The following is a 15415-nucleotide window of genomic DNA, read 5'->3' as shown; positions in this document are numbered from 1 at the left end:
TAGCTGAAAAAAATACAAAAGCAATTTTTTTCTGCAGAATTACATTCTAAAGATACTTTTCTTGTTCATCGGAAAGGAAAGAAATACTCCGATTTTTCTGATCTCATTACGGAATAAAAAAATTCACGAATGAACCTTGCTTCAGCTAGAATTTTAAATTGATAAAAAAATAAATACTAATAACAAAAATTATGAAATCACAGAAGTTTAAAAAATAATTCGCTCTAGAACTTAGGTTTTTTCTCTTTTATTTTTTAAAAGAACGTCATAATTTTTAAAGTACATGATAAAAAAAATTTATATTTTAATCAAACTGACTGTGAGCGGGGATTTTGTTACAAATTCAGATATTCGGAACACTAAGAAATTGGGGGGTTAATTCCATTTTAAAAATTAGATTTTTCAGCAACCTAAATCCGTGATTTTTTAAAAAAAAAAAAAAATAGTTAAAATCATGACAAATTTTGTTCAATACCGAAATCCATGACTTTCCAGGTGCGCGGATACCCTGTATCTAATAATTTTTCTCTCAATATGGTGGAAGTTTTAACCACATAATATAAAAATTTCAGTTCGTTATGTCTTCCAGTGATCAGTTTCCAAAATTTTCTTCTTATGGTGCAAATCCAAATTTTCTTGAACATAAAAATTCCATTCATTGATTATTTTTCAAATTACTTTTAAAGTCAACTTCATAAATTTTAAATTCCAGACATCAAATTTACAAAAATTAGCTCCCATTATCTAGAAGTGAGAGGGTTAAAAATGATTTTAGAATATTCCTGCAGTTTCTCAGAAAAGCAACATCTAAGTTGGACATTTTAACATACGCTGAATCAGAACATATGTATAACTCACTATATGCTGTAAGTGAAACTATTTCATTTTAAAGTTTTTAAACCATCATCATAGCATATTTGATTGAAAAGTAACAAGAAATGTTTAATTTGATTCAACTAGAGAGGTATGTAGTGTGTATATAAAAATTTGAAATTTAGATATTTGCAGCATAACTTTTATTTTAAATTGAAAACACTAATAATGTTTTATAACTTAAATTTTTTACCATGAGGTAGACTGTTAGATTACACTTAATTTTATTTAAATATGCTCCAAAAGATAGCTCTTGTATATAAAACCCGTCAGCTGAGATGAGAACTGAGCACATATTTATTTAAAAATAAGACAGTTACTTAAACATTTAAGTTAATAATCCCCTGAAGGTCTTAATCTAACATGAGTTTATTTTTAATATATTTTAGCACTAAAATAACACAGAAAAAAAAGAAAAACAGAGGCAAAGAATAAATTTTTTTTAAAAAAAAACCCTGAGCACTTACTGACATTACAAAGTTTTCAATTATAATCAATCTCGATGCAGACCCTTCTAGTATAGATTGAAACTAAACAAAAATACCAACTGATATATTTTCTGAACACAAACTTCTAATAAAGTAAAATATTAAGTAATTGCTTAAAAAAAATTCTTACAACTTATAAGTAATAAACGAAATTAATATACAGAAAGAGTTATATATGTATATGGTACCACTTTAGTTTTAAAGAAAACCTTTACGTAATTGTTATTTAATTAGAAATTAATCGTTGCATGCTTTGCAGGTGACAGTATTTATTTTTCAATAAATTCAAAAATCTAAAGCTTGGGAATGCTAACATGTAGCAATGTTAATGTAAGATTGTTACATATTTAGCAGATGAAAGCTTTTTTTTCCTTTCTTTTCCCTTCAATAAATTCAAAAGTCTGAAGCTTGGGAATGCCAGCATGTAGCAATGTTAATTCAAGACCTGGTCATTCAGGGGATTATTTCACTAATAGTACAATTTTAGAAATAATAAATTTTAAATCCATCCAATTCATATTAAAACTTCCACATGTACAAAAGCTATATCCATTAGAATTCTTATAAATCTAAAGCTTTCATTAAAAGCCAGTAATGAGAGACAATAACATTTCACAGTCGAAAAAGTTAAATAATTATGCGACCTTTTTACATACAGTTTTAAATGGAGTTTACATAGACCATGGAAAAAATAAACAAATGTTTACAAGAACCAAATTAGAAGAGTAACCAAATACAAAATAAATGTTTTTTTTTTTTACACTTTATGTAATAATATGAATAAAACAAATATATAACTATGAATATTTCCAAAAAAAAATAAATAAAAACTTTATAACAGTGAAGAATTAAAACAGCATAACAAGTTTAAACTGTCAAATGTAAATTTTTCATTAGAAGGTCACGACCTTTCTCATAGTCACTTTCATCCACATTTACAAGTAACTTAATTGCTTCATTGCCTACGGCTTGCTTTAGAGACTCAGTGATGAATACACCTAAATGGAAAAAAGAAGAAATATTAAAAGCAAAATAAATAAAGCTTTATTTAACAAAGAACGATAATTAAAATAAAACATTCATATTATTAAAGAGTTTAAAAAGCCTTGCAATAGTTGGATTTCGAGACATTTCACCAGAGGCCAGATTATGTAATGCCTCGATTGGCCAGGTTATGTAATTTTATAATTTAATGATAAAGGAGCTTTTTATGAATTTTTCTTTTATATATGTAAGGTTTATTCCGAAAAGCTCACACTTTAAAGTAGGAAATAAAGTCAATGAAACTTATGCAATTGAAAACTTCGTCAAAAGCAGCAACAAAACCGTCACAGCTATCTATAACCTTATATTCTATACTTTCTGATTAAAAAACAATTGAATAATTTTATGCACCATACCTCCCCCCAAATTTTAGCATATTTTTTTTAATATTAGAATTTAAGCCCCCTTCAAACACAATTTCTTTGCAGCCATTTATATTATGGAATCTTCAGTTATTGCATAAGATACTAAATCAACCTTTTATAAAATTTCTGCTTTCTGCTATGATTTTGTTACCACTCACAGAATCTTTACCATCTAACATGGAAGGTTTCAAAGGTTTCATAGGGTTTTAACAAGTTTTACTACTTTTCGTTTTGTTTACTACTTTGAAAGCTAACAATACATTGAGTACTTTCCCTGTTTGTCATAGCTGGCAACTTTTACGATTTTTTCGTAAGATTATTTTACATTTTATGTGGTAAAAAAATTTATGCTTGATTTTTATAATTTGAATTCATAAATTTAATAAAAACAAGATTTAAACCACCAATTTATGTGAACAAATTAAACATAACATAAAGTCATGATAATCAGACAATGGTATGAATAGTTTCAGGGCAAATGAAAAAAATGTTTCTGCCAACAACTGTAATTAAATTGTCATCTAACAATCACTTCGGAAAAACCTTTTTGGTGAGAGCAAAAGTTGGCATTTCCTAATTTATCCTTCAAAAATTATCAAATTAAAAAACACAAAAATAAAAGATATTTATTACTTCAATACTTGTAATTTTTTTAAAATTATTTATAATTAACCATCCTGACCGTGCACTTCGCCAAAATTATGAGTTTGTCTTTATCTTCAGGAGCTGTCTTCATGAACAAAGTAAGTAGTTTAAGGAGACTAAATAAGTAATGCTAAGTGCAACGGTATTTAAATTCCACTGTTCTATTTTCATAAAATAAAAGACTCAATTTTACATGCTTAAATAAATATATGAAAGCAAAGCAATACAAATGACATTTAAGCCTTTGACTACTAACGGGACTCATTTGTCCTAACAAATGTTTAAAAATTACTAATGGACATATGTATCCCCCCATTAAGTTAAGTATGGCACGGACATATATGTCCCATCTTCTAAATTGATAACCGCTTGTCAGAAAATCCCAAAGACTAAATTTAATTTGCCTTATTTGTGGCCTATTTTGTCCTTTTGAATAATAAACGGGACAAAAAAAAATCCTTTTTTAAAATTCATGGTCAAAGGGTTAATGTTAACAATCCTTCTAAAAAGGAGAATGAATAGGATTGTACCTTTTAAGGCTTCTAGCAAAGATCCGTTGAGGTAATCTCTCCAAAATGCGTCGAGGTATGTTATTTCTGAAAATTTAATATCACATACAATGTAGCCTAAGTCCCTTGCACGTAAAATTGCACTTGCTTGAGTAAAACACTCCAACTGGCGTTCTACAGGGTCTGCTTTAACTGATGACACATTGCCTTGTAGAACAGACTGGTAATTACAATACTCAGCTCTAACTCTGAGACGAACATCTGAAAAAAAGAAAATTATTTTAAGATAACTGAAAGAAAAAATTGCTTTAGTTATAGTTAAGAGTTACATACTTGATGTTAAGAATTATAGAAAGAATCAGGAACTAAATTTCATAACCGCCGTTTAACAGTTGACCCAATTCTGAGTTTACTACTATCAATGCTCAACTTTGTAGCCATGAGCTTATGAACTCAACCTAGAAGACAAGGGAACTCCTTGATCAAGCATTGGGACAAACTAGATTTCATTAAGGAGTTTTTGATGGAATTGACTCGCATTTGAGTAACATAGAGAGAAAAACCACGTAAACTTATCGTTGCTAGCACGATGGCAAGGGGATTAACCCAGGATACATCTACCACTAAGGATATTTTGAGTCAGCACTATGGTCGGTGCGGAAGCAGAGCTCGTATCAACCAGGCACTGTTGAGATTCGAACCTGGTCAATTCATTAGAAGGCGAACACTATCCTCTGAGCCACTGCAGCTTAATTAAAAGTATATTACTCCTGCATCGGCCAGCTGTGGGTCAGGTATTAAGGCTCTACAAATTTAAAACCAACAGTATTATACGGCTTGATTTCCCAGCCTTTACTTTTTCAGACAAGTTAGATAAAAAGTTAGGTGAGTTAAAACTCATTACAGGTGATGTACTACTACTAATAATAAATAAAAATCCTTATCCACCGATACCTAAGTAATTAATGGAGGCTTCACATTAGTTTACAAAATATTCAGGCTGAAAAAAACCTGGGTATTTTTAAAAAAGCCTGAAGCAGATAGTATTNTTGGGGGGGGGTTAATTGGTTTTTTTTTTGGGGAAGGAGGGATTCAGTTAGAAATACATAGTAAATTTTAGAGACAATGAAATAATTTTATTACATCCATAACAGCATACAGAGTAAATTCTTCTTGAATTAAACATAAAATTTATTTTAAAAAGCTAACAAGAAAATAAAATACGGCTTTATATAATTTTTCATTAGATACGAACTAGCCAAAAAAACTTCTCAATTTTTAGAAAACTATTTTATTTAAACTTTGTGATATAGATATTATATAAGTGTTCTCCCTAAGCGCTTTTAGAAATGCGTCCTCCTTGCCCTTTTTGTAAAAATAAGCAGCCTTACCTTAAAAACACTGCCTCTTTATTTTATTTTTTCAGGAAAAGGTTGTTTTCTTAATCATCTGTTTGAATGAAAAGTCCACTTCTAATTTATTTAGTGACTGATAATTTCACTTCAATTTTTAATTTCATTCCTTAATTTAAGATTTTTCTTATGTTGTCTAGCTCTATAGTTAAAATTTGCATGATATTCAGCCTCAGAGATCACATCTTATGCTTGGAGGTATATTGAGTTTACTTAGTGATTTTAAATTTTACTATTATTTTTTTAAATACTATTTTTTTATTTAAAAATGTACCTTTAAATATTAATTTTCTCATAGACTAATTGAATGTAAGGTTTAATGACACAATACCCAAATAAGGACATGCTGTGCCGAACAATACGGTATAATTCATTTTCGCATAATTTTTAGTTTAAAATAAATATGTATATCATTGAGATAAAAAAAAATCTGATAAAATAAAGAGTATAAAATGTATTTCATTTCTGTTATGTTAAATTATTAATTATTCTATAAAAATCAAAAAGTTTAACAATATTTAGTTTAAAAAATTTTATTTTTGGGCAACAACTTTTTAGAAAGTATTTTAAGATTATTAGCTTAAAAAGGGTAAAATAAATTGAGAAAAATATTCAAAATTGTGCTAAATTATAATAGCTATAAGAAAAGGTTGGTAAACTAAGTCCTTTTTTTTTTATCTGATTACAAAAGATTGTAAAACAATGTTCTTTGAGTGATAAATTAAATTAAAAAGAAAATTTACTTTTTTATAATAATCTAAAGTAGGCAATCTAATAATTTCTGCTGATTATACAATCCTATTTTATACATTATAACTTTGGCTTAAACCAATTTAACTCCTTACAAACCTCTTTAAATCTTTCTTTGAAAATGTAAAATAATTTTGTTCTTAATGTTAACACTATCTAGTGTTATTTCTTTTATTCTACTAACATAAAAAAATATTTTGCAACAAAAATAAAAAGTTAATAAATGTATTTCACAAGGAAAGAAATTTGAAAAATCCCTATTTTTTTATTTGCAAGTAGGTTTTCAATTAAAATTCAGTAATTTTTCTACATTTTTAAGCATGAGTATTTTTTTTAATAATCATTGTTAAATAGCCGACCTAATTTTGAGTTAATGGGTACCAATGTTCAACTCCGCAGCCTAGTAATTTAGAACCCAATCCAGACGACAAGGGAACTCTTCGATCAAGCGTTAGGACAAACTAACCTTCGCAGAGGACTTTATGATGGAACTAATCCGCATTTCCTTTACATGGAGAGGAAAAGCAAGAAAAACTCCCACTGTTAGCCTGACTATAAACAATGTCAGCACCGTGGTTGGTGTGCGCTGAGAGCAGATTCATATTAACTTGTCATTGCTGGGATTCAAACCTGGGTTATCTCATTAAGAGGGAGGCAAGCTCTTTATTCCGAATCACGTGGCTCTTCGTATTTTATTATAATTGTAATTATTATTTTATGTAGCATTGTACAATGTGTGAGCGTGAATGTGTATTTACACATTCTTAACAGACAACAACACATTCAATGCATTTACGTTTAACCCAAGTGTTGCCAACTAAAGACTTATGATTTTGGATATACAAACATAGGTTATCTAAAATCACGAGTTCTTATAACAGGCAAATAACATAGAAAGAAGAAGTCCAGCTCGTCCAATACATAACTAACGCGGGAAAGTACTCGGTGTGGTATGTTATACCAAAAGAGAAAGGGCATAGGAAGCGAAGTGACAGTCAGGAGGCACGGCATCGTCGAACCGATTGCTGGACAACTCTACAACAGGGTTACGTACGCTGTCACTTGCCATTTTATCCTTTCCTTCTATCTTAAAATATGTTAGGAGATTTAATCAACATGGAAGATATAAATGTATCATCAAAGAAATATCTTAATAGAACAGTACTATTTATAAATCCTGCAAAAATGCAGAACAAACCAACAATAAATGAAAATAAAAAACATTTCATCTCCTTCCCAACCCCAGTAAAGGTTGGAAGGAGAGGAGAATGAAAACCAGTTTAAAAACCTATGCTGGTGTGCCCCGAGCAAGTTGCTTTTTCCTTTATGCACATTGACCGCACCAATCCTTGGTTGACTGGTTTGTATTAGATCTATCTAAGCTAGCCTTCTTCCTCTATGTATGTTCTTTGTATCAGGGATGCATTACCTTTTTTGGGAAATGGGTCACAAAAACTACAGCAATGTTAACATAATGCTTTCATAAAAATGTGGGTAATATTTAGAATTTGTTTGAAAGCAAATAGAATTTCAAAGTTCTGAAGATTATTTTATAACTGTCGTTGAACAGCACACACAATTTTCTATTTTTGAGTTTGTGACTACCAATGTTCAGGCGTAGCCTTGTAATTTTGATCCCAATCCAGAAGACAAGGCAATTCCTGGATCAAGTAGTGAAAGAAATTTGCCTTTGTGGAGAACTTTTTGACGGAACTGACCCGCATTTGCATTAGATGGAGAGGAAAACCACAAAAACCTCTCACGGTTAGCCTGACGACAAAGGAGCTCTAATCCATGATCCGCCTACCACTGAGAATAATTTTTATCAGTGCGAACCAGGCGCGAAATTTGTATTCATATTAAGCAACTGACCGATATTCAGCAAGATTATAATTGAATGTTAGATATTTAAAGCAAAACAATTTTTCCTCGTTAATAATAGAATTGATATTTTAAATAGCGACCCGCTTTTAGTAAAAAGCAACCCAGAAATATGGTACCAGCAATCCTATAAGAACCTTTGGTTTCCTAAGTATAGCGGAATCACTGATAAAGTGAAGACAGCTAGAATTTTAGAATAATAATTTCCTTGTTTTTCGAATTCACTTGTAAAATTTCAGTTTTCTTGTACAAATTCATACACAACACACATTTCACTGCAAACTTTGAACATATTGCGCAAATATAACTTTCATAATAAAATGGTCATATTCTGATAATTAAAGAAAGGCTTTAAACTTGATCAGTAACTTTCCGTTACAGACCAGAGATGAATTTTTTTTTTTTTTACAAGCTTTTCTTTTATGCTTCCTATAATATTTTATACAGTTCAGGAACCAAAAGTATTTAGGGGCCCCTTTTGAAGTGCATCCCTGTTTTATAGATTATACACATGTTTCATGATAGACATAGATATATTGGAGAATTGTTTTTATATTGGAGGGTACTTTATTAATTTATTATTATATTGGAGAGTACTTTACAAGAAATAAAATCAAAAAAGACAGTACACTTACATTCTACTAATCAGGAAGATTATATTAAAGTCAGTAGACAACATAGTTTTACTATCAGAGTAAATTAAGTAAAATAAGAAAATGCATGGCTTTCAACAGTTTTTCTTAAAACAATATGGCTCACATGTTCGCTACCATAATCCAATTTTTTACTTCGCTTGGAGTAAACTTTTTATGAATAAAAATAAACATAGCTAGAGGAATAAAAAAATGACCCACAATAACACAATATAAATTGCTATTTATATAATTAAATTCGATAGCATTTTTTTCCTTCCTTCTTTGATGTCGTTTATCTCATTAATTACTTACCATCACTGGCTGGGCATGTAAAGATACAAGCTAACAACAAGCACAAGCTTCCTAACATTAAACTAATAATTTTAAAACTTCCTGTTAAATGCAGGTTCCTACAGATAAATCAAAATAATAGAGCTCATACATTCAGAATTCATAACAGAATTCAACTGCATTAACAAAAAAATGTTTGTTGCATAATGTATCAAATATTTTACACATAGGGAATGTTAGGGATTTTTATAGTCATCAAAACAGAAAAACTGCAATATTTTCCAGTTATGCAAACATTAAACATACTTGAAATGTTATGTAGTATGTTTAATCATAATTTTGAATATTAATAGGCATTTAATTCATAAAAGATAGTTAAAATATTTTTTAAATAATTTAGAGAAAGATCTGAATAAAAGTAAACTAAAAATTAAAAAAAAAGAGAAAAAGTTTTTATATTGATTTTATAAATGAGGTTCGCTTCATTGTGTATTAATAATACTTATTTAAAAATTCTATTCTAACAAGCAAGGAATAATTTGTACACAAATACTATTTCAAAAGGGATTTTTTTAGGAAACTGACTAAATTTTAGGCAATTTTCTAAAATGGACAAAAATTAGGAGGTAGGTAGGTAGTTCATTTACGTCGCACTAGAGCTGCACAATGGGCTATTGGCGACGGTCTGGGAAACATCCCTGAGGATGATCCGAAGACAAGCCATCACAATTTTGATCCTCTGCAGAGGGGATGGCACCCCCGCTTCGGTAGCCCAACGACCTGCACGCGAAGTCGAGCACTTTACGGTAGAACAGTTTAANAATTGGAAATACAAAATAACTGAAAAATGTATTAACAGTTTTGAAGGGCATAACATCAGTTTCAGTTACTGACACTGGTGATGTATCACCGCTATGCTAAAAGAATTGAATATAAATGAAATAAAAGTATTCTTGAATAGTACTATAGCTGAATAAACCTGTTTATGACGAACCAAGCACTTAGTCCCTAATATCTTAACCTGTATGGCAAGGCCAAACTTCAGTTATGTACTATTGAATGAGAGGATCAATTGAACTTGATTACTGATTAATCTATCTTTGTTTAAATTGAAGAGTCAAACAAAATTAATAAAACATTATACTTTTAAAAACAAATATTCTCCAGTATATTTAATCATCAATGTGTTATTAGTTCTATGTTTATTTTACTCCTTAAATATTGTTCAGATAAAATTGTGACATAATTTGAGTAAAAGGGTTTTGGACAGGACGGTTTAAACCGTGGATTAATCTATTCTGTCCTAAACCTTGCCAACCCTGTCTTGAAATGTTATGTAGTATGTTTAATCATAATTTCGAATATTAATAGGCATTTAATTCATAAAAGATAGTTAAGAGATTAAAATTTTTTAAAGAAATAATAAAAAAAGGCTTTATGCTGCTTTTATAAATGAGGTTCGCTTCATTGTGTATTAATAATACTTATTTAAATATTCTAACAAGAAAGCAATAATCTGTACACAAATACTATTTCAATAGGGATTTTTTCAGAAACTGACTTACTTTTTGGCAATTTTCTAAAATGGACAAAAATTAGGAAATTAGGATTAATTAAAACAGCAGACCAGGAGAAACTGGCAAAATCTAGTACAGTTGGCAGCCATGTAATAGGCATCAAATCTGTTTTAATAATAATAAGAAAACAAAATAATTAAAAATGTTACCACAAGTATATTTCTGATTAGCTGCAGTTGGACTGGAATCAATAATACTCGGTGCATGGTAAATCACATTACGGTTTGAAATTCGTTGACTTCGCCGTAATCTTTTGGCAGGAGAAGATTCACTAGTAGGAAAGTTTATCCTATCTTCAGTTGGAGTGGAAGGTACTTTATTATTGTTACCACTTATCCTTAAGGTTTGATTTGACTGAGAATAAGAGGCAAGGGCATCAACATTTTGGTAGATTTGCCCTATATTTTTGAGGTATTCTTCAACAGGATCAAGGGTAACTAAATAAAATAAAAATAATATGGTAAAAGAATATACAAAATCAGATACAGATTCATATATACACAAATAAAAAAATATATTTTAATTACATAGTAAGCCGTTAAATAGCAAAAAATTTTCGTAACTTTTGTTGGGTGTGATACAATTGGATAATGACTCAATCTATTATTACACCCACATAATACATGCGATCAAATCATAAATTATCACAAAATAAATATGTTATCATCTTTTTATTTACAAGAGTGCTTTTTAAATTAAGTACAATATACTGAATTATTTTTTTAAGTACGAAAAACTTAAATTTTGTTTTAAATAATAATTTATCAACAGCAACACTAATTTATGCTAGTAATAAAATTAATATTTAGGGAAAGTTTTCGTACGGGTACCTACGCTACCACGATTGCCAAATTATGGGGACATAGTAAACCTGAGATTGGCAAGCACAAAACTTAAAATAACACCAAGAACCAGGCAGCATTCCGCCTTCCCATGGCCATTTTAAACGATGCCAATAGGTACAGACAAAGAAATATCTTAAGCACTTATATGTCTATTATACTAAATTTAAATTATTAGAATAAACTTCAAAGGGTTGTACTACAATAAAATAGACTCAATTTCTAATTTAAAATTATTGCATTCTGTAGAAAATGTGATCGACACATTTTAAGTTTGACACTAAAGTACATGCAGGTACAGGGCAACATGATGAGAACACTTCTATGTGAACTATGTAATAAATTTTTTTTGTTTAGCAGCAAATGTTTTAGAAGATTTTACTTTGCAAAACTGATGGCAGAGTTTTAAAAATCATACTTAAAGCTTTTAGAAATGGTGTCTTTTTTCGCCATGCGAAATGCAGATCAACCAAAATGAGGACTTCTGTTTAGCTTCGATACCAACAATTTTAAAGTAATTTTATAGGATTGCGCTAATTATATAAAAATACTTTGAGAAATATAGTGGTACTAAAAAATGAAAGACGTTTTATACTCTCTATATTCTTTTTGTTTAATGCAAAATAAAAGGAGTCCCAGCTTCAAGCATGATGTTTAAAATTGTGCCAACAGTTATATGATAAAAAAATTTTCAAAATATTTTCTGATATACACTATCAACCGATAAGTATTTGGACATGTGTGATTGAAACGAAAAACAAACTTTATTCATAATCAATAGTGGGTAGAGTCTTCAGGAGAGGTAATTACAGTGTGAACCCTCCGGGGCATACTTTCCACAAGTCCCTGTGTGACGGCTAGTGGTATTTCCTTCCAGTAGGCTTGGAGAAGACATGTAAGTTCCTTCACCGATTTTGGAAGGGTAGTAAACCCCTTAATTCGGCGATCCACTTGTCCTCGATAGGGTTCAGGTCTGGGCAGGCCAGTCCATTCAATTAACCCCATTGGCACCATGCCAAGCCTTGGTGACCTTCGCAACATGACAGCTGGCATTCAGGGGTCCACCATGTAAAACTGCCACAGCGTAGGAAGCACATTGTCACCCAAAATAGTGCAGTAGGCATCAGCGTTAAGCTTACCATGAATGGGGACCAAGGGTCCCAATCTATACTAGGAGGGTGTGACGAATCTCAGGACTGCAGGTATAGTCCGTTTGCATAGGTGTCCAAATACTTATTGGTAGATAGTGTAAAAAAGATTGCAGAGTTGATATGGAAATGTTCACATTATGTTATCCGGTACCAGTATATAAAGTAAATACTTACAAAGTTCTTCTGATAAAATTTATAACTATAAGTGGAACGTCATAAAAAAATAAAATAACCAGAAAAATGAATATCAAGTGAATTGAATGTAGGGTATAATGGTACAAGAGCAAAAAATGGATATAAAGTAAAATCCCAATTATCTGAGAGATTTGGTAGCCAGAGAACAGCAATAAACAAAATAAATAAATAAAGTTAAAAAAACAGAAACAAACACAAAAATGATTTTAAAACAAATTTATACAGGTGTTCATATTTTAAACACACAGCAATAATCTTTTGTTCTATGTCTAAATTACTGAAATAATGAATGGTAAAGTAAAAAACTAATGTATAAAAGTTTTCATACATAAAAGAGGTCAGTTACACATTAAAAAAAATATCAATGATTTATCATGTGCAATAAAATTTTTTATCTTTTTGTGGATAATCAGGGCTCTACTGTAATTGAGTTGATAAAGTAAGATAAAAATATTTCGGTATTGTCCCAATATATGTGACTAGCCTGCGTACCTTACGGATCACTATACTATACTTTCTTTAGGCAGGGTATCTGCTACATTTTAAATTTTCAAATTCATGACTTAATTCCTACAATTTTCCATGACTTAACGAAGTTACTATTTTCTCTGACAAAAACACAACAAGAAATTTAAAAAAGCATTTAAATAACATAAATTGAAATGATAGGTATAATCAAAACAGTTATACTCTGCAATTTTCAAGGAGTTTTTAAATTGTTAAGAGATTATACTCAGCACTGTAAAATTATAATAAAAAAAATTAAATTTTCAAAAGAAAAACAGCAATTGCTGCTTTTAAATTAGAGATGCAACATGCAAATATTTGGTATTTAGCCTATACTGCTGAACGCAGAATATTCATTTCGTACGAATAATGGAAGAAGCGTCTGGAGAAGACCAAACTTAACTCGCTTACATCCATTTTTCTTGTTTTCTGCCCTGGGAAGGGTTTATTCGATTAACAAAACAATAATGGAGATAAACAAATTTGTGAAGGGTCCGATTAAAAGAAAAATCATTTTGTGAAGAGTCTGTTTTAAAGTTAAAATATTTTGTGCAGGTCCGTTTTTATGAGAAAATATTTTGTGAAGGGTCCGTTAACGGACCTAAATTTCTTCTAAACAGACCCCTGATATTTTTACATTGATTAAGGAGTCACTATAAATCAATTACATTTGCAACTTCATAATTTTATAAGGAGAGATTTCCGTATCGTGATCTGCAGCAGAATAATCGCCAAGTCTTGGTAACTGCCGGGCAGTGGCTGCGAGAAACTAAACTTAATCATCAAAGAAAGGAACAACTAGAAAGATATAACTCCTACTCCCCCCTGGAAAGGAAAACACAATATAGATTTTAAATTGCAAGTTTAAAATCTATTTGGCACGACAGATCATGATATGGAAATATTCCTTGTATTAGGTTAAATTATAATCATTAGATAAAACAGGTTACTTAATAATTTCGTAATCTTCAGAAATATAATATTTAACCATCAGTCTATTGAGAACTTACTTTACTTATAAAACTTAAATTTCAACAGGTTTATCTTCGTACCTTGATGTTCCAACATTACTTTGGAAACAAAACTTTTAAATCCCACATTTGGGTCTGAAAATTTAGACCATTCATCGTAACTTAGAGAAGCAACTAGTGTTTAGGAATATTAAATATTACAACCTACATTTGGATCAACAAATGTTGATGATGCATCATAGCTCAGGGTGTGCATCATAGCTTTAGTGTTTTGAAATTTACAATTATATTGTATAGATTTTACAACAGACATTTGTACCCGCAAATTTAAAGCATGCGTCGTAGCTCCCTGAAAGGACTAGTAATTCAAATATATACTATTGTATATATAAAGTAAATTTTGAATTACTAATACTTTTTAAGAGCAAACATCTTATTTATTTGCACCTGATATAAAAGAAATAGCAGATTGAACAGATTAACAACTAAACATTGAAGATAAAATTGTTAATTAACACGAAAGAAGTGCAAGCAAACAGACATTAACATTGTTTGTTTACATTGTAAACTACCAGTAATGCATTTTATGGAAAACATAAAATTATTAGTGATCTTTAATACCTTTAGGTTTTTGCTTAACAGTGAACATATGTAATAGGTCATGACGCCTTATTATTTTAAGCATTTCTAAAATGCTTTCAAAATTCGATTCATCACAATGTCCTTCTTTTGAAAGTGCAAGAAACAAATCTTTGCCATTCTTTATTTTACGCCGTGTTGATGAATCCAAAACATTCCCAGATAATATAGTCAATAAATGAACATCGTTTTGTGATAAATGACTTCCAACACGATCACATATTTTAAACATTGTCGATTCATGACGCGAATTTTGGTTCCGCGTTATCTTGGCGTAATATCTCGAGTCCGCCGCCATGTTGATTTTGACATGTTCAACAAAACCATCTCCGCAGTAAATGAAAAGCGTTTCCGTGATTGGTTCATAAATATTTTACTGCGAGCACATTTTGCGATTAAAATTTTGTTTTAAATAGAAAAATAAGCACTAAATTTCCATTAAATCATTAAAAAAATTATCTGATAATTTACGTTAGGAAGTAAAAACATTATTTTAAACAATAAAGCTTCAAATTTTTGAATTCAAACTAATTTAAAAATCTTTAAAATTTTAAAGTTTTAAAAAAGTTTTGAAATCGTGCTGCGGGTGCTTCTAGCTCCAATTATGGATTCTATTAAATTTTATCGAAATATATTGGGG

General features: G+C 30.1%; 1 protein-coding gene across 1 annotated transcript; it reads right to left on the bottom strand.

Moving 5' to 3' along the window:
• Nucleotides 1–434: 434 nt before the first annotated feature.
• Nucleotides 435–15367, bottom strand: LOC107448539 (death effector domain-containing protein). The gene is made up of 4 exons (XM_016063780.3): nt 14758–15367; nt 10620–10907; nt 3946–4185; nt 435–2359 (listed from the first exon to the last, which is right to left on the bottom strand). Exons 1-4 carry the CDS (start codon nt 15071–15073, stop codon nt 2229–2231), a joined length of 975 nt encoding a protein of 324 aa, XP_015919266.1. The 5' UTR covers nt 15074–15367; the 3' UTR covers nt 435–2228.
• Nucleotides 15368–15415: the final 48 nt, after the last annotated feature.

This window comes from Parasteatoda tepidariorum, chromosome 5 (assembly GCF_043381705.1).
Source record: "Parasteatoda tepidariorum isolate YZ-2023 chromosome 5, CAS_Ptep_4.0, whole genome shotgun sequence".
NCBI lineage: Eukaryota > Metazoa > Arthropoda > Arachnida > Araneae > Theridiidae > Parasteatoda > Parasteatoda tepidariorum.
The sequence above is the reverse complement of the archived record's forward strand: the minus strand, read 5'-3'. Positions and strand labels throughout refer to the sequence as shown.